General features: G+C 26.2%; 1 protein-coding gene across 3 annotated transcripts in view; it reads right to left on the minus strand.

The window, feature by feature from the left end:
- The window catches only part of LOC135926668 (RILP-like protein 1), a 77,250-nt gene that overhangs the window by 45,935 nt on the left and 4,632 nt on the right, over window positions 1-26,683 (minus strand). For all 3 annotated transcript variants that reach the window (XM_065462600.1, XM_065462612.1, XM_065462606.1), the window contains exon 2: window positions 2,730-2,934. In XM_065462600.1, coding sequence (XP_065318672.1) covers window positions 2,730-2,934 — 205 coding nt within the window. The remainder of the gene's footprint in view (window positions 1-2,729; window positions 2,935-26,683) is intronic.

Below are 26,683 nucleotides of genomic sequence, written 5' to 3' on the forward strand. Positions count from 1 at the left end.
TTGATATGGAATGACCCTTTTATAATTTTTATAAATTCAATATAATATTCTTAAAATATTAGCTTTTTACATGTATTTTTTAAATAATAAGCGATAATACTCGCTGAAAAATATGGTAAAATACCTCATAGGTGAATTTTTGTATATACCAGGTACAATATAATTTTAAAAAATTCCGAGCCGGGCCTAAAATTTTTAAATCCGGGCCGTAAAAATTTTTTTAAAAAAATATCCGGGCCGGGCCTAAAAAAGTTAAAACCAGGCCGGGCCGTGCAAATGGTACCTCTGCAGGTCTGATATAAATTGAGCCTTTTTTAAACAATTAAACCATAGCCAATAAAGGAAAGAAATACCTTGGAAAGGGAAAGATAATTAATATCGCTAAATCAAAAAATAATCGCGTGTCTGTCTATATATAGTACACCAAATAAATCAAGTTTGATGAATATTCGGTCATTAAAGCAGTGTCCTAGCCTAGCTAAACATTAAGAAAAATAGAATGCTATCGAAAAAAAGAAAAATTTTGGAAGGTTTTTCGAATTGAAATTAGATGAAGGATCAATTTCGTCCAAAATAGATAGAACAATATAATAATAAAGCTAATAGAGATGGTTACAATTATGAGTAATATAACGTAAGATTAAGGTTTATAATTTCTGATCCTAAAATCTCATGTAATTAAGAAAATTAAGTATTTATCTTACTCAGATTAAAATTTATGTTCCTTCGAGAAATGTTAGATAGGTATTATCGTTTGTGTATATAATATAGATCTGTTTGACCCCAACTGCTGGAACTTAGTATTAAAAAATCGAGTCATTTTTTTAGGAAATTGAGATAAATATGCTAAAATTTAACAAAAATTAATTCAAGACTCTCAAAGAAGAAATTCAGAATAGGGCTACATGGACCTTATGATAAATAATAATGATAAAAACATACTTAGAAATCTTTATTAATATTCAATTATAAAACTATCTTTTCTTTCACGAGAACGTTAACTTGATTTTTCTAACTTCATCATGTTTCTTCCAATTTCGTCTAAAAACCCCAAGGTTTTTAGCCTATTTTTATAAACAAAAAATTTAATGTTCCGAACATATAATTCAATGGACTTATTTTTATCGTGTAATATAATTATAAATTATTTATGTCATTTATTACTTTATCTAGATTTATATATACATTTAACTGCAATCATTGATCATTTACATATCTTTACTGAACATGATTTTACTTTTTATACTGATTATTAGAGATCTGCAAAGTTAGGCCCGGCCCGTATCCGGCCCGAACGGGTTTCGGGCCAGGCTCGGGCCTAATTCTATTTAAAATAATCGGGTTCGGGCCGGGCCGGGCCTAATATTTTTAAAAAAATTCGGGCCGAGTAGGGTCGGACCTTGGAAATTTTTTTAAATATATCTAAATTTATCAATTTTATATTGAATTTTTTATGTAAAATAAAAATATTTGATTTTATTTATTGAAACTAAACTACATGTAACATATATGTCTTTTATTTTGAGTAATTATAAAAATTAATTTCTATATTTAAATAAATTCGGGCCGGGTTGGGTCGGTAATTTTTTTAAAAAATTCGGATTCGGGCCGGGCCGGCAAAACTTTTTTAAAAAATTTTTCGGGCCGGGCCAGCAAAACTTTTTTAAAAAAATTTCGGGCCGCGCCGGGCTTGAAAAATTAGGCCCGATGCAGATCACTACTGATTATACTTTTTACGTTAAATAAAATTAGTTATAAATAACGATAAATTTCAACTTAATGTATTGTTTGCTATTCAAAATTTTCCCCTAAGTTTGACTCTGATGGAACCCGGTGGAAGGCCCACAAAAGGAGTAATGGAGGCGCAGCTCCCATTTCCTTATAAGTAATAAATATTTATCCCCTATTTCAAATTTTTTTATCTGATCTTTTAAGGACTTTAAAAAAGACGGGGTAACATCCAATTTTAAATCCCAAATATAAAGGCGGATTTTATTTATAACTTTGAGTTAAATTATTATTGAATTATATTTGATATAATTTCAAAAATTCCGAAAAATAAAACACTCATTTATTATTGTATTCATAGTCAATTTGTTATCGTGATTTTAATATAAAAAATTTTTTTATAAACACTAAAATCGTAATAAAAAATAAGAAAGAAATTTCTAAATAAAAAAGCTACAATTTTCAGTTTGAAACCTAGACTAAAATTCTGGTTCCAGAAAAATATTTTTAAAAAAGTGGTTAGGTTCCTAAAATTTTGAAAAGTGGGTTCTAGTTCCGTTTTTAAATTTGACGAGGTTCCGAGGATTCCAGGTTCCAAACTCTGTTAAAGCAATAAAAATTGTCAAAAAATGTAAACGATAAATAAATCCTCTAAATGAATCCCAAAAAAAGATCCCATTTTTTATGAATTATGATCAAAATTTGGTTAATGAAAATATGGTTGCAATTTAGTGAGGTATTCTGAACACTTATATTTGATAATATAAATTCAAATTCACATATTGGTAGAAGAAAAAAATTGCAACTTCGTTGAAACTAGAAAAAGGGTTATTAAATCTAAAAAATAATTTTCGCTTTAAAATTGATTTGGCCTCGTAAGATAAAAATAAATTTGATGATTTGTCAAATTTCCTAATTTAGGTTAAATATAATTATTAACTGAAAACTGAGATTAAAATTTGCGATAATATTTCTTAATAAATATGAGATCGAAGAATTACCTAAGGGAGTAGTCACCCAAGAGCCATTAGGAGGGCCATCATTTTCAAATTGATTGGTCGTATCGTTTTTGGTGCTTGACGCTGATTGGAAGGAATCTTCTTCCAACTTTCGGCTAAGCTTTTGATTTTCGTTCTTAAGCCTTTGCACTAAAAGCGATAATTGGCTGGATTCCCCTTTCCAATCATCTTCCATCTGTTCGAGTTCCTTTTTAAAAATTATAAACCAACATCAATTTTAGAGCTAAATAAAAATGGATAATATTATTTAGTAAATTCTACAAGTTGCAATAATCTAATTATTAATGGATTAAGTGGGGGTATTTAAAAAAATCAAAACGATTAGTTTTTTCATAATAGTTCGTTTTTTAAAAAAATGATGAAAGACGTTTTTATTTTTGATATAGATCGTGAGCGCGTTTCTATTTTGACAAACGCGTTCGTGTTTGATGTATGTTCAATTTTTAAAAAATATTCTTATTTTTATTCATTTGAAAATGAAATATTTTAATTTAATATTAACCCAAATTTGTATTTAAGATATTTTCATTTAGCGGTATAAATATCTTTTATCGTTTTTATATATTTTATATAAGATACTAGTATCTGTATCTAAGATCCAATTTTTTATAAAGATGTATCTAGATTATTTTCCGGAGGATCTGTCCCTTAATTACATAATTATTGAATTTATATTATAATAAAACATATTAAAATATTCATTTTTACCTATTTACATTAATAACCAATGGAAAAATTTTAAAATGACAAATATGAAAATTATCACACTATTATATTATTATTAAATTTACATTAAAACAAATTTAAAATATTTATTTTTACCTATTTTTATTAATAAACACTAAAAAAGTTTTAAAATGACGATTATGATAATTCATATTTTTCAAAAGAAAAATTAGAATGAGAGAAATCTTTATTTCTTAATATCAATTAACCCATGAATGGTCACATTTTTTGCAGCGGATAAAAATTCTTGATTTTTTCAAATTTTATTTATTTTAGTCTAAGAAATTATAAAAAAAATCGGCATGAAAAATCTTAAATAGGATATCTGAACCGTTGCATATCTGCAACGTTAACCAATAGGGGTATAAAATAAGATAAAATTATATTATTACAAAATAGAAATACGATAATTTCAAATTTATTTACATATTTTATATTTATTTATAAGATACCATTTGTAATTTTATATTTTATGAAATTTTTAAACAATCAATATGTATTGGTATTTGTTAACACATGTTACATATATATATTTTGTCTGACTATGACAAAGCTTACAACGACGTCTTTTGTTATCGATAATAGTTGTAACATAATTATCATAAGAATTTTCAGGTGTTTCACTTAATGAGGAATATTAAACTAGGATGGACTTTACTTGTACTCACTTTTTATTTAACAGGAGAGTTTTCAAAAGTGTCGTAGTTATTTCGGCTGAAATGAGTAATGATTTTTTATCATCAGGATTCACTCGATTCCATAACTTCCATCAATTTACTACTGCTACATCAATAAAATTGCTTAGGCCACCACCATTCTTTACCTCAAATATTTATTCTATGTTGACACTATGTTATCGCACAGATCAAAGATACCCATATGGGAATTAATGGAATTTATTAGATTAGGTTGTATAATTTTTATTTATGAGAAAATCTTTAGAGAGAATCTTGATACGTTACATACAGGGCTAAGAGCTTTACATGTTGATGCTCACGATAGAACTTTCATTCCTTCGAACTATAATTATTTCATATGTCTTTTCAAATCGGTATTCGTAATAACCCCTCTCTTTTTTTGTCATAACTTTAATTGTTTCTAGGGGAGAATTTTTAAGTCTATATTCTCTTGTAGTTCCAGTTGCGAAAAATCCAAGATGCTTCAAATACGATAAAAGCCTTAAAGATGTAAAAAAAATTATCAAAGTGAATAGAATGCAAAGAATTAATTTGTAACAAAAGTACCTCCTAATCCAAGATTCAAAGCCATTAGTCTTCTACATTTTCCATGATATATAATAAATGCAAATATATATCCATCGGAGGAAGCAATGGTTAATGATTTATATCCAAATCGAATGGGTTTACCTTTGATAAAATTTTTACAGGAATGTCTTCCTCGATAAGGTATCATTTGCTCATTTACGCATAAATTATGTAAAAATATACCGAATTGTTGAAACTTTTATTTAGAAAATTTATATGGGCTGACTTTATAAAGAGTATCTTCTTCATTAAATGTTGACTTATTAGATAAATGTAGATTCCTTTTGATATCGCGAAATGTATGTTGTGTCACTAAATCTTAACTATTGTGTAGTAATATCAATATCATACGAACAATACATTCTTTCTTGCGGTAAGGAATGTTCAGTCAGCAAAAGAATTCCTACAAATTATTTCATCTCTGACTCGGCTGTAATAAAATTTGGTCTATTGTTTTGTTTGGAATATGTGATTGATCTACAAGCAGTGACATTTTTTGATCAAAAAATAATTCAAATATTTCTATTAAAGTTTTTCCGATCAAATCAAATTGAAATTCGATAAAAATTCATTATCGTTATCAATATAGGTCTCGATGTGTAAATTGGATCAGTTTTTCTCCATTTTAAATTATTTCAAAAATGTAATTTGCTTTCTTGATTTGTAGATGAGGTTTCTGAGACAATATCAAGCTGGATATTGGATTTCGATCCCTCCTGCAGTATCTAGTGCAAGATTAGGTGTTTCAGTTAGATAGTTTTCATCGAAATCTTCTTCATAACTAACTAAAACAGCATTAGGAGGTATAATTAGTTTTATAAACAGGGCCTTCATCGAAAAGCATTGATATAATAATATTTTAATATTATTTTAAAATATGGCAAATATAAAATGATAATAAAAAATTTACAAGTAATTTTTATCAAATAAAAATATATAATGAGAATAAGAATAAATTATGAATTTTCTGGATTTTTTAATAATTATGATGAAAGAATACTATTTTAGTTTAGTAAGAATATAAACAAAATAATATAATAAAATATCAGCCAAATTTTTTTTCGAAAAATTGATTTTTTTTTGAACCCTGGTCAACGTTGTATAAATGGTACAGAAAAAACATAGGATTATAAATCCGAGAATAGATAGAATGATGGGCCATAATTAATTAGAATAGGTTAAGATATCTATAAGTCAAAAAAATAAATACTCTTTCGGGCGCCTAAAACATATGGTATTTAAATAGTCCAAAATTGTCAACCTTCAATTGGCTAGCGCACTCAATTAATAATTTTTAAAAAATGTTTTTTTTTAATTTTATAGTACAATCTTAGATTAGAGCTATAAGAATCTTATGTGAAATTATTTCAATCAAAAAATTTATATGTGAAAAATTAATAAACAACAACTGTTGCAGATATGATACGTTGATCATTAATGGGTTAAATTACTTTTATTCTTAAAATAAATATAAAGTATTTTAAAATAAAACTCGAATAATTCATAAATTATCAATCATTTTCAATATTTTAGCCTAATAAATTTATATTGATATTGTCAAAAATAATTGGCTTATGCTTAGCTTGAGCCAATCAAAATCGTCTTCGGCTTAACTTGAGCCAATCAAAATCGTTTTAAACGTGAGCCAATCTCAATTGGCTTAAGCTTAGACTTAACAAAAAAAATAAATCAGCTTAGGCTTAGTATTAGCTAAAATAAATTGGCTATTACCGCACTATACTCGCCATAAACAAATAATAAACACACTTAAAATAAATTTATTAATTATTATAATATAATATATAATTAAAATTAGAACTTTAATTTTTTCAAGGGTCATAAAAAAATTAGAATTTTGGTTAACGTGAAAATTATAATTCAAAAAATTAATTAAACATTGAATAATAAATAATGCATATAGTTTTTAAATATATTGAATTTTAAATTAATAATCACTGGTTATCCAACTATAATATTTATAGTATGAAATTCCCACCTTTTGGAAAAAAAATTAATGATCAAAATACATCCTGGTAAGAGCAATATATTAATTAGAAGGTTTCTCATTCAAAAGAGAAGAAGTCCCAATCAAAAAAGGTAAAGTGTCTCATTCATAAAAGGAAAAGGTCACAAAAAAGGAAAAGATCCGATCAAAAAAGAAAAGGTTCAATAGGTCCTCCGATCAAAAAATGAAAAGTAAAAGCCTAATAAGCTTAAAAATGGGCAAAGGTCCGATCAAAAAAGGATTCAATCAAAGGAAGAGATCGATATTATCAAAGAAGGAAAATCTCTACTCAAAAAAGGAGAATCGTTATTATTTTACAATTTTTTTAAAAAAAAATTTGTTGTCAGTTTAATAATCCAATTCTGAAATATCATTTTTCTTAAATTTTTGGTTATTTTTGTTTCTTATTTATATAACTATTTGCGATCCCTACTTCATTTTTAATAATTTTTATTAGGAACTGTGCCGATATTTAATATCGGATTGAATCGGCACCAATATTTCGCGCTTTCGAAAAATATCGGATCGGGGCCATCTTATTTAAAAAGCTGATCCGATCCAATATTTTTTATTGTTTTTGGTTATATTTATAAAATAAGATAATAACATAATCAAATCTTGAGAGGGATTCAACAGGGAAGATCCCTTAGGCCATGTTCTCTTTTGCATTGGGATCCACAAAATAATCCAGGAAATTCAATCCAAATCCATCCTTACCTTAAATTCCTGGTATCTCGATGATGGAATTGTTGCGGGCAACCTCTCCACAATCCTGTCCATCCCAACCATCATCGAGGATCTCTTACATATTACAACATCACTTAATCTCCTCAAATGTCAAATTTGCTTTCTAAATCCTACATCTATTCTTTTAGGCACCACATACCATTTCATTAACAGAGATAAGATGACACATCTTGGCCGATAGGGGATGAAAAAGCTATCGAAACCTTTTTAAACAAATCCCTTAACAATTTGTCTAAATTAAACATATTTTTTAATTACTTCCCTGCTCATCAACCCAACTACTAAATATACCCAATTACATCCTGAGATCCTCATATTCATATTTGCTAGCTTCACATGAAATCCAAATCAACTCGAAAATATATTGAACATAAAATTTTCCTGTTCATCCTGGCTTCAGACCACCCTTCCCAGCAAGTCAGGTGGTATTGGTATCAGATTGCTACAACTTTCTCTTTCAACGTTTATCATATCGTTTAGCTACACATATCATAATCAATAATGTATCCAGTATCCACTACTATAGATCTTGACCTATCCCAGACCCTTACTTTTTGGGACAGCAACAGCTTGTCCACCTTCTGTCGCCCTGCCTCCAGCACTCAAAAAGTCAGGGATGCCTCTTTGATCGTCTGTTCCGTTGAATGCCTCATTTTGAACAGGCCCTTTGAGGAAAATCCCAATAACATAATATTAAATGCAAACTCGGGCGATGACTGGTTGGAAACAAATCCATAGCCCTTCGCCTTAGCTGTAAAGCTGTAGTACACTCCATTTACATCGATTGTGACCAGACCATCGTTTCGAAAGCAGATCACCCCTTGCCCTACAAGTTCTTTTGCGGACGACAACCCCGCCACAAATCCGTCAACAACAATCTCCTAGCTGCCCTCAAAAAATTAATATCCCATTCACCTTCGAACCAGTGGGCCTTTCAAATAAAACACAATTCATCCCGATGGTATATCCCTCATTCCCTGGACTAACGGGCTCCAGCTGACTTGAGACTATACTTGTGTCGATTTTGCAGCAAAGTTCAACCTCTCATTTTCTGCCATTGAAAAGGCAGAGCCCTCAATTTCATTAAAACCAAAGGGAAAAAATGAGACAGATCTATGGCGACCCCAATGAAGGATTTTATTTTCGTCAGGAAATCTGCCGGTCCAATTTTTTAAGAATTCATTCTTCTCTAGGGTGATATGTACCTTTTTTTAGTTCTATTTAATGCTTTTCTTTATAAAATATATATATATTTTTTTATATATAATTTTTTAAATATAATTTTTAATATATTATTAGTTTTTTTTTAAATATATTTTAAATTTAATATTGTTGGTATTTGTATTTAATTTTTCATTTTTTTAGTTTAAAAATTTTTTTTTAAATATAATTCCGAATCCCCATGAAAAAAAATAAAATAATATAATTACTTTTTCTTCTCTTTTTTGCGGCTGGCACCATATAATTAAAAGACCAAAATAAGGGATTTAAAAAGAGAATTTAAAAAAAAGTAAATAGTATAAAATTAAGGCATATAATAAATGAAAAGGGATGAGGCTAAGACTTTTTTGTTTTAAAAAAATATTAATAAATATATTTATAAAAAATCCGAATTATTGCAACAATTTTCGTTGAACATTTAAGCAGGGACCTGAACCGTTATTTATAACGGTTCAGTTTGGTTACGGTTCAGTATGTAAAAAATTATAATGGTAAAAAAGAGCCACTGGAATTTAAAATTTTTATAATGCTTATATCTCAAAAACTATTTATAGTAAAAAAATGTATAATATGTCATATTGTAGGTAATAAAAAATCTCTAAAAGGCTATCAAAAATAAATAAAAATTGGCGCCAATTTGCTTTACCTGTGTTTTTAAGCAAAAAGGGGAGTTTGTTTTCGAAATTTTCTTATTGCTTTTTATTTAGACACCTTTGCTAAATATATATACGATATCAAAACCTTGGTGAAGCTATCGACTCCAAAAATTGATCAAAAAATAGATGGCGCTTTATGAAATTACGGATTATTTTTGCTGCTAACTTATCAATAACCATCACTTTTTATACTAAAAAAATTTTCTATTAAATATACTAATTAAACTGAGGAGCAGAGTGGGCATATGCACATTAGACACTTAATAGTGTAACAAATTTCTAATAATAAATATCTTTCATATAATTATTTTAATTTTTAAGGTGTCTAGAATTTCATCAAATTTTTCATCATTTGATGAGGATAATGGTATAATTCGTCAAACTTTTTTTACTCTAGATATTTTTTTCTTATAATATTTCTTTTCATATAAGGGTTTTTTTTTAATGAGAAATTCCTCATTTGATTTTAGGGATATATTAATGTTATCAATAGCCTCTTGATTAATTATATGAAGGGGAGAATCAATATCTACATTGTCATTTGAAGTATAAGGAATGTTTGCTAATTTTTGTCGCATGAAGAGCATATTAACATATCTAAATTGAATGGTAAATTTTTTTGGGTCATCTAGAGTAGAATCTTTATTAGATTCTGGCGATAATAAGCATGTCTCTGTAGATTAAGTGGGTTGCAACATTTTAATATTTGGTACCTCCATCTGTGATATAGAATAAAATTTTAATTGATCCGCACCTAGAATATATGTTTTTGCACTCTCCAAATCCAGAATGTTATTGGTAGACAGACGATAAATTAATAATCTGCAGACAGGTTGAATTATTTAAAATTAATCTGAACGGTAAGTTAAAAATATTACACAGAAAGAGAGATCGTTTTAAACAGTTTATTTTGTAAAATGTAATCGATAATATGCCTAATAAAATATTTGTTTTAACTGCAGCTGTTATACGTTATCGAGCTAATATGTCATTCGCTATAGTAGTAAGTAAAGATCTAAAAATGTAAAACATTTTAAGAATGGTGGGGGTGGGAGGGGGGGGGGCAGAACTGGAAAATTTTATCCCATTTTTCCTTAAGAATAATATTTTTCAACCATTAGCGCCATCTACCTTTTTCTTCAATTTTTGGTAAAAATGTATATTTCGGAAAAGTCGATAGCGACGCCATGGTTTTGACATCGTATATAAATTTATAAAAGGTGTCTAAATAAAAACCAAAATGGCGCCAATATTTATTATATTTTTGATTGCCCTTTAGAGAATTTTTTTTACCTACAATATGATATATTATACATTTATTTACTATAAATAATTTTTGAGATATAAGCATTTTAAAAATATACAGATTCCAAATTGGCTCTTTTTTGCACTTTTGAACCCCTATATCTCGGGAACCAGATATGCTAGCTAGTTAAAATATACGGATTTCTCATTTGTATACATATCTAAATACAGAAATTTTTAATACAATTTTAAAAGGGGTCGGTCGAAAATGTCTTTTTTGATCGATTTGACATGGAATGGCCCATGTGCAATTATTAAATAAGCATTTGTATTATTTTGGTTAATATTATTAGGCGTATTTTGAAATTGGTAAAATAATTTTATGACAAGAAATCAACCTAATTTGCTAAACATCGACCATTTATTAAAATGTAATAAGACCCCCCATTTATTATTTAATTTAATATGTAAACGGAATCACGAAGTCGAGTCCTATATCATAAACCAGAAATCACTTAGCTATGGAAGTAAAACAATAAAAGAATTAAATAAAAATATTATTTAAAGTACCCCAAATTTTTAGAAGCAGTTGCTTCGGACCCTCATCGTTGTAGGGGCCACTGGTCCCCGGGTAGGGTTCACTCGTTCCCAAAAAAAATCCCAGAAAAAATAACATTTTGAAAAAAGGATTAGATATATATTTTTGAAATTTAAAACTACTATAAAACTAATCCATTTTTTCGAGTATTTAATGATTTAAAGCATAAAAGTAATACATATTAAATATCTCTAAAAAATAAAATTTTATGGTGCCAGCCAGGCGGCAAAAAAATATAATTTAATTGTTTTTTAAAAAAAAAATTCCGAATCCCCATAAGTATTTTTTTAAAAAAAATTTATTTTTGTTATAAATATCTGAACAATAACCGTAAACCGAATATAATTATTTTTTGAAGGAGTAAAAAGAGCCTTTATAAAAAACGGTTAAACCGGTTCAGTTTTTATATTTTAGAAATGGAAATAATTTGGATATCCAGAATTATATAAACGTGCTCTTATAGTACTGGCGGTTCCCGCAACACAAGTTTCTGTAAAAAGGGCTTTTTCGGGGCTAAAATTTGTGTTATCGTCACAACGAACAAGAAGGAATCCATTTATACTTGAAAATATATTACTTATAAGTTCAAATAATTTATTTAAAAATGAGTTCTTTTAAATCTTTATTTTTTATATATAATTCATAGATGCTTATAATATAAATAAATTAGAAGATGGTGTTGCTTCAATAAAAAAAAAATTCTAACCGTAATGAACTAAACCTTTATAATTAGCTGAACCGAACCTAACCTTTATAAATTTCTTCTCAAGAACCGTAACCATTGGTTCTGGTCCCTGCTTAAATGTTCAACGAAAATTGTTGCAATAATTCGGATTTTTTATAAATATATTTATTAATATTTTTTAAAACAATTACTTTTTTTTAAATTATCTTTTTAAATCCCTTATTTTGGCCTTTTAATTATATGGTGCCAGCTGCAAAAAAAGAGAAGAAAAAGTAATATATTTTAATATTTTTTAAAACAAAAATGTCTTAACCTCATCTTATAGAGAAAACAATTATAGAGAATGCATTTATAGAGAATTGTTTTATAGAGAATGTAGTTTATAGAGAATGTTTTATAGAGAATGTTTTTATATAGAGAATAATTTTTATAGAGAATTAATTTATAGAGAATTAATTTATAGAGAATGATTTTATAGAGAATGCCGTTTATAGAGTAGAGAATGCCGTTTATAGAGTAGAGAATGCCGTTTATAGAGTAGAGAATGCCGTTTATAGAGAATGGTTTTATAGAGAATGTAATTTATAGAGAATGATTTTAAAGAGAAATATTTTATAGAGAATGTCCTTTATAGAGAATGACTTCAAAGAGAATGATTTTATAGAGAATGTTGTTTATAGAGAATGATTTTAAAGAGAATTACTTTTATAGAGAATTATTTTGTGGAGAATTATATTGTAGAAAATTACATTGTAGAGAATTATTTTGTAGAGAATTATTTGTAGATCTTGATTTTATAGAGAAATATTATATATGGGACAATTATAGAGTTCAAAAATTTTATGCGGGATTTGAAAAAAACACCCCCCCCCCCCCATTAATTTAAATGTTTAAATTATATTTTTAAATTATATAATTAAATTTATATTTGTATACAATGTATATATGCATTTGTTATGAATAAAAATTATATATTTTGGATTATGGAACTATTTTGAATTAATTTTATTTGATCGAAAAAATTTGAAAATTTGAATAAAGAATTTATGCAATAAAATGTTAAGTTATTAAGATTATTACCAACTTAGTAATTATTTATTTTTGTGAATAACTTAATTTTTCCAACTTATCTTATTGCTTTCCAAGTGATGGTGTAGGACATTGCTTTTTTGGAAATTTTTCTTAAGCCTACTTTGATGTTTTCCTTTTCTAAATGTATTTGATATTTCGCATCAAATATATATAATAATAAAATATTCTACATTGTAATTAAAAAAAATCTCAAAGCCTCTTATTGAGTAGATTTTCCAGATTAAATATCCTTAGCCTCTTATTGAGTAGATTTTCCAGATTAAATATCTTTAGCCTCTTATTGAGTAGATTTTCCAAATAAATATCCTTAAATATATTTTTAATAAATTATATTAGATTAAATCTGGTATAATAAGTGCCAAAAAAAAAAGAATTAGACGGTAAATGGTCATATTTGAGAAAATTTATTTCTAAAATAATTCATTTTCTATAAAATCATTCTCTGTAAAATTCTTCAATATAAAATTATTAATCCTTCCCTATAAAATAATTCGCACTAAAACAATTCTCTGCAAAAATATTCTCTATAAAAGAGATTCTCTATAAAATCATTCTCTGTAAATGAGATTCTCTATAAACGACATTCTCTATAATTGTTTTTTCTTTAAAAGTTTATCTATAAAATAAATTCTCTATAAAATCATTCTCTATAAACGAGATTCTCTACAAAATCATTCTCTATAAACGAGATTCTCTACAAAATCATTCTCTATAAACGAGATTCTCTACAAAATCATTCTCTATAAAATCATTCTCTATAAACGATATTCTTTATAAACGACATTCTCTACAATTGTTTTCTCTATAAAGGTTTCTCTATATTTGCATTCTCTATAAAAGATTCTCTGTAAAGACGGGATACCCCTTAATTTTATACTATTTACTTTTTTTTTATATTCTCTTTTTAAATCCCTTATTTTGGCCTTTTAATTATATGGTGCCAGCCGCAATAAAAGAGAAGAAAAAGTAATTATATTATTTTTTTTTTTTCATGGGGATTCGGAATATTTTTTAAATAAAAGATCCCGAATAAAACGTGGGGATTCAAGTCTTGAATCCCCACGTTGGGATTCCGAATCCTACATGATTCCATATAGCAATACGACATATATAAAATCATATAATTTCTTTTATTTTATAAATAATTTAATAATAAATTAATGAAAAAACTAATATACAATTTATTTGTTGTAATGTTTAATTAAATTTTAAACTATTTTTTAAATTATTTGCAAATATTAAAGGATTTTAAAAACGAGTCACATTTAGTTAATGTTGCTAAACAGCTTGTTTTTGCCAATTTTAAAAACGATTAACTCAAAATTTTAGCCAAGAGTAAATTATCCATGCTTATTTATTTTCCTCGATATCAAAAAGGTTTGGACTACTATTGGCGAAATTACGAGGCATAGGAAATAATATTTTGGCTAAAATTTTGATTTGGCTCTTTTAAAAATCAGCTAAATGGAGCTGTTTAACAACACTATATTCACTTATAAACAATGTAAATATTTTAAATGAGAATATTAACTTATGAAAAATAAAATACACTTAATCATTAGTGAAAGTTAGTTGGTTTTTTTAAAGTAGAAAATATTGATATATTTATGGCATTTATACCTAAAACGAATTATTTGTTATTTGATATTCGATTCGATTCGTATTTTACGAATACAAATAACACAATTATTCGATTCGAAAATTCGAATCGAATTCGAATAAGGAAAATATATTATTCGTCGAATAATTTTTTATCTATTATTCGTCGAATAATTTTTTATCTATTATTCGATCGAATTATTCGAGATTATTCGACTAAAATAATTTATAGTATTAATATATATTGGAAAATAATCATATAATAATCATATATTATTATTAGGAATTATTTGAAATTATTTCAATTTAATAAAATCTCCTAGTGGAATAATGAAAATTGCGCCAAATTTTGAAACTCCATATTAATTTATCTCATAATAGACCATTACTTTAGAAATTTCTTTCATGATAAAGATGGACGAAGAAGGTAATTTATATAACACATAACATATACAATTATAATAAACTGTTAATCCCATCACATCAAGAATGACGGGCAAACCTGATATTTCTCTTTCATTTGATGATGGAGAAATCATAATTTGACTTTTTGCCTAAAGTTTTTACCACTTAATTTGTAAAATATTGCTAATGTGAGTTTTTCGTACTTATTTAAGTTGCATAGCTTTTTGACAATTTATTATTTCCCCACATTAAAAAGAATATTACTTTGACTTATATATTATTTTAGTTTATGTTAATAACAACAAGGTAGTGTTTGGGATTAAAGATCATCATTGAATCTCAGTAGGAATTTCTTATTGCCCAAATCAAATAATCTAAAACTTTCATTATTCTACTGTGAATCAAAATTCACAAAAATTTATATTATCTTTATAAAATTATATTCTTGATTCTTTTCCCAATATAATTAAATTTTATGAACAGTGTTTGGAATTAAAACCTATAAATCCAAATCATTTTTGTAAAAAATATTTTATAAGTAAATCTATATAAAATTTAATATAAGTACATGTAATAGTATTTTTAAACTTAAAACTTTATTTTTCATTTATATCCAAATTCACTAAAATATATATTATAATTTTGTGATAAATTTTTTATAAGCTATCATCTCATCTATTTTGGATAATTTATCAATTGTATGAGCAGTTTGTAAAAAATATTTTATAAGAAAATTCTGATATGATGATTATAGGATCTGATGATTTTGACATACATATATTACTGACTAACTTATTGATTGCCATATTGGGTTGGCTGGCTATGCTATAAATATTATAATAATATTTAATTTATTAAATAGATATTCAACCTATTGGTATAATAGATATTTCTGAATCAGAAAGCATTGGAGAACAAAGCCAATATTCATCATCCACCTCAAATTCTATACAGTCAGGCTCGGGAGGACAGAAAAATGCAGATATTTGGAAACATTATATTTACCAAGCATCAACAGAAACTGCAAGATGTAAGATTTGTCGGGTAGAAATTAAGTGTAAAAAAAAACTACTTCAGCTTTGATTAATCATTACAAACGATTCCATCAAAAAACTTATAATAATAAATTTATTGAATCATATTTTGATAATGATATAAATAAAAATCATATGCACAACAATAATGATATCAAACACCATTTATTAAAACTTTTGATAAAATCTAATATCCCATTTAAAATTCTTGCAACAAATGAATTTAAAGGTTTTGTTAAAGTATTAAATCCTAGCATTAAAATATGTTCAATTCCTACATTAAAACAATACATTAATGAATCTTTTGATAATGAATTCCAAAAAATTAAATTGATAATAAACAAATCTAATACACAAATAAATTTTACAATAGATATTTGGTCAAGTCCAACAAATGTCCCATTCTTGGGATTAACCTGCCATTACATTGATGATGAATGGGTACTAAAATCTATATTATTAGACATTGTTCCTTTTACAAATTCCCATTCTGGGGAAAACATATATAAGACATTTTATAGAATCATTAACAATTATAGCTTAGATATAAAGTCAACGGCTATTACATGCGACAATGCCGCATCAAACACTACCTTTATAAATACCCTTAAAATTAAAAATCCAAGATCAAAAATTGCAAATATTCGCTGTTTTGCACATGTTTTAAATCTTGTTGTTCAAGAAATAATAAAACAAATTGATGAGCAATTAATAAAATTAAGAGGCACTATAAAAAGCATTCGAAATTCTTATAAGAAAACTACTATGATGAAAGAATTTTGTAATTCACAAATTCCATCTATTACATATTTGAAGTTAAAATTAGATACACCTATCAGATGGAACAGCTCATATTCTATGATAGAACGAGCAATACAAATGAGAAAAGCTATAGATCATGTCGTTATTAATAGTTATGATATATCTATTATTCAAGAGAAACAACTTAGTGAAATATTTATTTATATTTAAATCTAATTTTTATTTTTTAATATAGGATGAATGGACCGCCTTAGAAAGAATAGATTTAAACTTAAAAACATTTTATGATTTTACTGTTGCCATATCAGGAGAAACATATCCTACACTTAATCTGGTCATCCCCTTTTATATATCATTAATTGAGCACCTAAGTCTCTTTGATAATACGCTTATAAACGCAATTAATGCGCAACAAAAAATAGTATCATATTATAATTTAACAGATTTCCAAACAATTATATCTGCAATATTAGATCCAAAACTTAAACTGGAATTTTTTGAGTGCCTACCTATATCTTATTTATAATATAAACGTTACAACTATATTTAATAATTTTGAGAAACTGTTTGATGAATATAAAATTGAATATGATGTATCAAAAAGTAAACCTTTAATACAATCAAATATGGATGTCATTTTTAAACAGAATGTTATGCCAATTTCTGAAATTGACACATATTTGAAAGAAGTGAGAATAACGTCAAATAAAAACCCACTAGAATGGTGGAAACTACATGGAGACCGTTTTCCCGTGTTATCTAAATGGCGAGGGACATATTGTCGATACAGGGATCTTCAACCCCATGTGAGCGACTCTTTTCTGTTGGAGCTCATATGGTTACAAAATACAGAATGTCGTTAAAGGAGGAAACAATCCGAAAAACTTTATGTTTGAAAAATTGGCTGTTGTCTTCTACATTATAGATATGAATATTATATTGATTTTTCCACATTGTATATAAATATATTATATATGTATGCTTCTATTTTGTCTCACTAATAAAATTTGTTTGTCTTTATCCTTAGTTAAATTTTACAAAATAAATTTTATAATAGATCTTTTTTAATTCAAGATAAATAAAATTTTCGAATCGAATCGAATAATCATTTTATTATTCATACGAATACGAATAATAAATTAATTTAAACGAATACGAATAATTCCATTATTCGATTCGATTCGTATTTTTGTAGGTATAATGGCATTGATACAAAGATAGATGGTAAATAAAAATCAATATAAATATCAGAAAAATAGGATCGGTGAAAAATTGTGGATCAGCACAGCCCTAATTTTTATCATCCTTTCTTAATTTTTTTCTTCTCTTTTTTATTATTACTTATTTTATCTGTTTAAAAATAATTTCTTTACCCTGTCATTCTTAAGTTTAACCATTATTTTTCCCTTTCTTCATATTAACAATTTCTTGTTTAATCTTTTCTCATAATATTTTTATTATTAAATTTAAATTATTTTTTTTAATTCTCTTTGACAATAAAATCTTTTTTTTAATAATATTTGTCAGAGCAGAGACGTGGAGGAACTATAAAAAATTTTTTTAATAACCGTATTAACTATAAAAAATCAACTCGGCCCTATTTATTTTTAAAAAAATTTTTAGGGCACGGCCTGTATCTTTGGTCTGGGCAGGTCTCTGAATATTATACAAAATAATTTGCCAAAAAAAAGTTATAAAAATTTTAATTTAATTTAAAAAATAAAAATATAAAGAGAAAAATGATAAAAAAACAAAATTGTTAATATGAAGAAAGTAAAAAAAAAGGTTAAACTTAAAAATGATAATAAAAAAAAATAAAGAAATGAATATAAATAACAGCGAAAATAATAGAAATTATTTTAAAAGATAAAAAAAAGCATAATCAAAAATGAGAAGAAAAATCACAGACCTGCAGGCCCGGTACTAAGCCCGGCCCGGCCGTATTTTAAATTTTTAAAATATACTCGGGCCGGGCCTGAAAAATTTTTTTAAATACCCGGGCCGGGCCTGAAAATTTTTTTAAAATACCCAGGCCGTGCAGTAAAATTATTTTAAAAAATTTATACAACATGAATTATTATATTCGTCAATTAGATATGTTTATAATGATTTTATATAGTTATGATTAATATAATGTTGGGTGAAAGTTAACACTAGCTAACACTCATAGTATCTATTACATAATATAATTATAGTTTTCCTGCCATGGAATAAATACGCAAAGGATAATAGGTAATAACTACATTATTATATAATATGTTATATTTTTTAATTAAAATATCAGTTTTATTTTTTTTATAATTAATTTAATATATTCTCAAAATATTATTTACACAAATTTTTTATAGTATCAATTTGTAATATGCTAAATATCTGTTTAGAATAAAAAAAATAAAATACGTAATATGTAGTGTTAAACGGTTCGTTTTAAGCAGATTTTTAAAAACGGCTAATATAGTATTTTATCCAAAAAATATTAGGCAAGCCTGAAAATTTTGTTCATAAAAGGAGCAAAGGTCTAGACATATAGTATTGAAATTTAGAGGCTTAGTCAATATTTTTCGAGTTAGCCGTTTTTAAAAATCGGCTCAAAACGAGCCGTTTAACAACATTAGCTAATATGCTTGCTTATTAAATGATAATACTCGCCGAAAAATAGGATAAAATACCGAATAGGTAAATTTTTTGTATATACCAGGTCGAATATAATTTTACAAAATTCCGAGCAGGTCCTAAAAAAATATTTTTTTAAAAATCCGGGCCAGGCCCAAAAAAATTTTTAAATATCCAGGCCGGGCTTAAAATTTTTAAACTCGAGCCGGGCCGTAAAAAATTTTTGAAAAAAAATCCGGGCTGGACTGGGCAAATGGTACGTCTGCAGGTCTCTGAAAAAATTTAAGATTGAGAAAAGATGATAAAAATAGTATGCATAAAGTAAGATATAAATTAATAAACAAAATTAAAAATAACCAGAAATTGATATTTCAGGTAGTGTTGAACGGCTCGATTTAAAAGGGCTAACCCGATATTTTAGCCAAAAATAATATGCAAGCTTGGATATTTTTTTCATAGATAGCAGAAAGGTTTGGACATCTATTAATGAAATTTTTAAGCTTTGCATAATTTTTTTGGCCAATATATTGGATTAGCCATTTTTTTAAATCGAGCCGTTTAACAACTCTAATTTCAAAATTAATAAACTTACAACAAATAAAATCTAATTTTTTTTAATATTTAAAAAAAATGATGTTTTTTGATTGAAGCTTTTCCTTTTCTTTTGGAAATTTTCCTTTTTTGATTGACATTTCCTTTTGAGATCGGACTTTTTCCTTTTTTGATTGATACTTTTCATTTTTTGAGCTTTCTAAGTCTTTGGTACTTTTCCAGTGGCGTAGACAAGGGGGGGGGGGTGGATCGATTGGAGTTGAACCCACCTCCAAAAAAAATTTTTTAATTTTTGTTTTATTGAGAATAATTTTATTTAAAAAACGGTTTCAATTTGGAAAATAGAATAATATATAAGATATCAAAATGAAATATATTTAAAAACAATTTTAAATGATCACATGGTTTAAAAATATATATTAGAAATTATATGAACTATAAAATTAAATAACAATAAAGATATGTTGTAAATATTTTCTAAATAAAATTTATGTTGTTAAACTAATTAGATAGTTTATAAAATTTATTTTTTATAATCTTTAAATAAAAGAAAAATGTGGATATACGAAAATTTTTTTCACATCATAATCAAGGTATATTTTGAAACTTTTCATCTAATTATATGAATTTATTTTTGCAAAGCTAGAATCCTACATATCAAGCAAATAAAAAGATTCCGCAGATGCTGAAAATCTTTTGCAGGATATTACGAAGCCACAATTTTAATATCAATTTAATGCATGAACAAAAAATTGATTTGGATTTAAGGGAGGTTATGAATAGAGCAAAGGATATTGTTGTATTAAAAAATATCAGAGATAATGTGGATGAAAACGATCCTGATAAATCATCAGGATAAAACTCTGAGATTCTTAATATCCTCTCGTGTTTCAAGTGTAATCAACATTTCAGACTAAACCGGCAAAAGAAAATAATAGCTTTTTAAAATAAAATTATGACTAATATATCTTTCCTTTAATTGAAATAAAAATGTAACAATTAAGGGGAATAAAAATATTTAATAAAAATCCTCAATCGTAGATGCATCAATATTTAAGCAATTGGACTGTCTAGAAACTACTCTTGGTTTAAAAATTTCAAACCCAAACATATTAGCGTCCTTTACTTCTCGTATATGATAAGTTACTTTGTGATGTCGAATTTTGGTATAAAAAAATCTTGACAGAATAAAGTACTCTTTGAGACCATAAAATGCTTTGCAGGCCCTTTCCATATGTCATCTCCATAAAGTTGGCTGAACAATTGGAAGTACTATTTCTAAAATATATCAATGTTTTTAGCATTGTCTGACCCTAACCAGTATAACTGAAAAAATTTTTAGTAACAAAATTTTGGCCACCCTTACTATTGAAAAGCCACTGAAAGCATTATTCAGACAGTTTTATCAATGTTTAGTCCTCAAAAAATTAATAAATTTGATTTGTTTATTAGATATTAGAATAATATAAAATTGGCATTATGCTCGAGCGGAAAATAAATAAAAAACTATATATCTGATGTGCGCTAATATTTAGTGCTGGACTAGTATTTTTAATTTCTCAATCAAATATGAGAACCACAAAACGAAGGTGAGTAATAAACAAATTGAAAACTACGACGTCACGTTTTAAGCGTAAAATCAGCCAAGTTTTTGGAAAAATCTGAAACCTATACCAAATCATTAAGTAGGGAACATTTTATTGTTTTACTCTGTTTGTTGGATGATGGAAGGGAGGTGGAGAATTATATGTAAAAAATAAAGAATTTTCAAAATTAATATCATTCCAGAACGGAAAATATAGAAGTTATAACTAACTGGTTTAAATTAATATTTAGTACTTTACTTGTTAATTCTATAATCAATTTCGCCAGTCACAAAAAATGTAACTGAATTAGGCCATTTCCAGACAGAACGTTTTTTCAATGCGGTTTTTGGGTACTGGTAGCAGCAAATTTTCTTTATTTCCCCAAAAAAATGTTAAATTCTATAAAAAATTTTTATATAATATAATATTTTTAAAAATAAATAATCCGGAGCCATATTTCAAAATGTCATTTAATCGTTATTAAAATCAAACCAGTTTATTTTCTATTTACTATTTAAAAAATGGGGATCTAAATTGTTTTTTTTTAAATATTATATTATGTTAAAAAAATTTATTCGAGAAGTTAACATTTTTTTTGGAAATAAAAAATTGATTGCTGGTAACATTACCCAAAAACCGCTTTTAAAAAACGTTCTACCTGGAAATGGCCTTATGAAACAAATACAAACTTGATATCACGCCTTAAACGCAAAGTTATCCAAAGATCTGAAAGCATTGACTCTGATACTTATGTCAATAATTAGTGCGTATTTCATACTTTTAAATACTTCATTCAACCTTTTTGGTAATACTTTAAAGACAAAAAATTATTAGTATTATACTATTTTTAATAAAAGTATTGCATTTGCAATAATAATCATTTATATTTTAAAATTATACTCATTTGTATTAATTATAAATTGTTAAATTATATTTTTTTTAAATAATTTACAAGAATTACTTGTATTTTAATTGTAATTATATATTTTTTTAATTTATAGTTATTTACAATAAATTTTTAATATAATAAGCTGTATAAAATTTCTATATTTTGAAATTTATTTTATTGTATATTATCATTAAAATAAATACATAATTAAATAAAGGGATATTTCAATTAAAGGAAAGATTTATTAGTCACAATTTTATTTTAAACAGCTTTTATTTTCTTTTGCCGGTTGAGTCTGAATACACTTGAAACGCGAGAGGATATTAAGAAAATCTCAGAGTTTTATTCTGAAGAATTATCAGGATCGTATGATAATTAACTTTATGATGTTGAATTTTGGTATAAAAATTTTGATAGAATAGAGTACTCATCATTGAGACCAAAATATGATTTGCAGGCCCTTTTCATGTATAATTGCACTTTAGATTCCCTGCCTAATATCAAAACATTGCTTTTAATTTTAGCTACCTTACCGATTAGCACATGCACTAATGAAAGGTCTTTTTCAACTTTGAAAAGGTTAAAAACCTATTTAAAAAATACTGGTGAGCCGTTTAAATGGATTCGCAATATTAAATATTTACAGGAGATTATTCTAGATAAAAATTTGATTGTAGATTAATTATTCAAATCTCGAGAAAAGTAGATTATAAATTCAAATTATAAAATTGCTATATTATTATAATATGATCTTAGTCATAAAATTTTTATATTCAAAACGTAATTATAATGAATTCTTAGTCATAATATTTATATATTATTATTTTTAATAAAAATATTGCATTTACACTAAGAATTAGTGATCTGCATAGGGCCTTTTTCAAGCCCGGCCTTGCCCGAAATTATTTTAAAAAAGATTTGCCGGCCCGAACCCGAAATTTTTTTAAAAATGGCCCGAATATATTTAAATATAGAAATTCATTTTTATAATTACTCAAAATAAAATATATATATTATATGGCGTCTAGATTTTATAAATAAAATCAAATATTTTTATTTTACATAAAAAATTTAACATACCCGGCATGAATTTTTTTAAAAAATATTAGGCCCGACCCAGCCCGAACCCGATTTTCTTACTTTTGCGGATCTCTAATAAGAATTATTTATGTTTTATTAATATACTCATTTGTATTAATTATATTATAATTGTTAAATTATATTTTTTTAAATACCGCACAAGAATTACTCATATTTTATTGTAATTTTATTTTTTTTTAATATAGTTATTTAGAATAATTTTTTAATATAATCTGTATAAAATTTATACATTTTGAAATTTATTTTGTATAAATAGTAAATAAAATCTATAAAGAAATTCTCTGAAAAATTTTGTAATATGCAAAAATTTAATTAAAATAATTCTTTTAAAATGAGAGGTTGAGGGGGGGGGGGGGGTGCAAATTTATTTTCTTTCTACACCGAATGGATTGAATTAATAATAAAGCACAAAATATTGGGAAATTTCGCCCCCAAACGTTTATAAACCCCCCCCTATGGATAAATCCTGACTACGCCACTGTACTTTTCCCTTTTTAATTGAACCTTTTCTTTTTTTAATCGGTTTTCCATTTTTCAATATTGAAAAACGCTTGTAAAATTCATCAAAGAAACGAGATAGGATATGAATTCCCATATATATTATAATTGAAATTATACTTATTAAAATATTTAAATTAGAGATCTGCAAAGTTAGGCCCGGCCCGTACCCGGCCCAAACTGGCTTCGGGCCTAATTCTATTTAAATAATCGGGTTCGGGCCGGCCTAATATTTTAAAAAAAAATTCGGGCCGGATGGGGTCGGACCTTGGATATTTTTTAAATATATCTAAATTTATCAATTTTATATTGAATTTTTTATGTAAAATAAAAATATTTTATTTTATTTATTGAAACTAAACGACATATAACATATGTCTTTTATTTTGAGTAATTATAAAGATTAATTTCTATATTTAAATAAATTCGGGACGGGCTGGGTCGTTAAATTTTTTTAAAAAATTTCAGGTTCGGGCCGGGCCGGCAAAACTTTTTAAAAAAATTTCGGGTTCGGGCCGGCAAAACATTTCTAAAAAAAATTTCGGGCAGGGCCGGGCTTGAAAAATTAGGCCCGATGCAGATCACTAATTTATATATTATCAAATTTTATTTTCAAAAATTATGATATTCTTATTCACTTTTTTTTTATTCTTTTAAAATAAAGTAAAACATAAAAAATTCACGAATCAATAAAATGATCATTACAATCTTTTTAAATGTAATAAAAAAAATCACTTAGCTCTTTCTAAATTAAAGCAACTGTTAAAATAAATTATTTTATCAAAATACGAGTACATAAAGTAAGTATATAAAAAAGTTATAAATAGATAGGACCTTTTCCTTTTTTGATTGAGACTTTTCCTTTGTTGGATGGGAAACCCTGTATATTGTAATAATTCTAAGAATTTAAATCTTAATACAAAAGCTGTAGAGAAAAAATACATGAACACGATCAATTATTGATGATAAAACGAATAATTTATTAAAGAATTTTTTGTTTCATAAAATACATCCATTTATAACAGAACTTATTATTTTCAAAATTAATTCCAAGCACAAAATGTATAATATAACTATGTTTGCATGAAAATAAAATATTTATTCCATTTATCCTTAGAATAGTGCAAAATTTGAGAACTAGCATATTATCTTTTTCATAGAATTGTTTTGTGATTACGGTTAATTAGCGACCTACAATAATAAAGATAGTTATCGGAAACTAAGCATAATAGCCAAGGGAATGCTTTTGTGACTTTTGAGGATATAATATTTTGCCTTTTTCATAATAAAAATGAGCGAATAGTATTTTTTATGTTAAACATTTTCACATAATATTTAAGAGTGGTAATTATGATATGAAGAAATTTGGGACCAGGCCCCTTTAAAAAAACCCCAATTTTGTGTTTTATGTCCTTTACGTGAATTATAATTTTAAAAAGTATCAATATTGCTTAATATCCCATAATTCAGTCATTTATCACAAATTATTTTAATTTTATTATAATTATATTGTATAATATTATCTAATTCATATTCTAAGCTGCTTATTTCTGCATCCCTTTTAAAAAAATCAATCTAATTAAATTTATGAGAAAAAGATTATAGAATAAATATTAACAAAATATGTATTTATATTTAAATGTTCCCGCAACCCCCTCCCTATGCTAAAAATTTTAGTTATGGCTCTGGGTGGCATTGATAATTTGGACTATTCCCTAATTTGAATAAATTTTGTTGTCATAAGAAATATCCCATTTAAAATGTTATTTAGTAAGAATTATGTGGTCCAGATTATACAAGTTTCAACTTTATTTTCATTTTATTATAATAAATCGATAAATATATAAGAAAAATATTGGTTTTCGGACGTTAAAAAGAGACGTAACCACTTATGAAGATTTAAATGGTAAGTAAAGATACTTAAAAGCAGCAGCTAAGCAAAGTTTTTCGTAAAAAATAAGTAAATTGATTTATATCATTAAAATTAAATAATTTTATCAAAATATCATGTTCTTCGTGCTTAAAAATAAAAAAAATTCACATTAACATAGGCATATCCAGGATTTGGAAGGAATGGGATGGGGAGCTTTGAGTGATTTTTTCGCCCCTATATTTTATTGGATAGTATTAGTCCCCCTCCCTCCATTGGAAGACTTTGGGCAGATTATATTTTTAATTTGTTTTATTTACTTTCTTTTTCAAAAATTTCAATCATAGTCATTATTTTGAATAATTATAAAAAAATGGTGTTTAGAAGTTATTATATTAAAATGATATTCAAACAAATTGGCAAATTTGAGGGGAGATAGAGGGGGAACAAGAACTTACACCTCACATTATAATTTATTTTTAGGAGTGTGAGATTTTACAAAACTGAACTAAAATTTTATAGATTGCAAGTTAATTATATTTGGGAATTTCAACTATTTTTTTAATATTAAAATAATAAAAACAAAATACTTATATCATATGTGACAAAATAAAATAGTCTATCAGCAGTGACCTTATATATTTTACTAAGTGTCTAGGAAGCAAAATACCCCCCACCCCTGGAGAAAAAACCCCCATAAGAAGTGACAGAATTTATAAAAAAAATTAACCTCCACCCTCTCCCGGTCCCAGAGCTCTCCTTTAACAATTAGAGAAATTACAGATTT

This window comes from Gordionus sp. m RMFG-2023, chromosome 1, assembly GCF_954871325.1.
Source record: "Gordionus sp. m RMFG-2023 chromosome 1, tfGorSpeb1-WG-v2, whole genome shotgun sequence".
Lineage (NCBI taxonomy): Eukaryota > Metazoa > Nematomorpha > Gordioida > Chordodea > Parachordodidae > Gordionus > Gordionus sp. m RMFG-2023.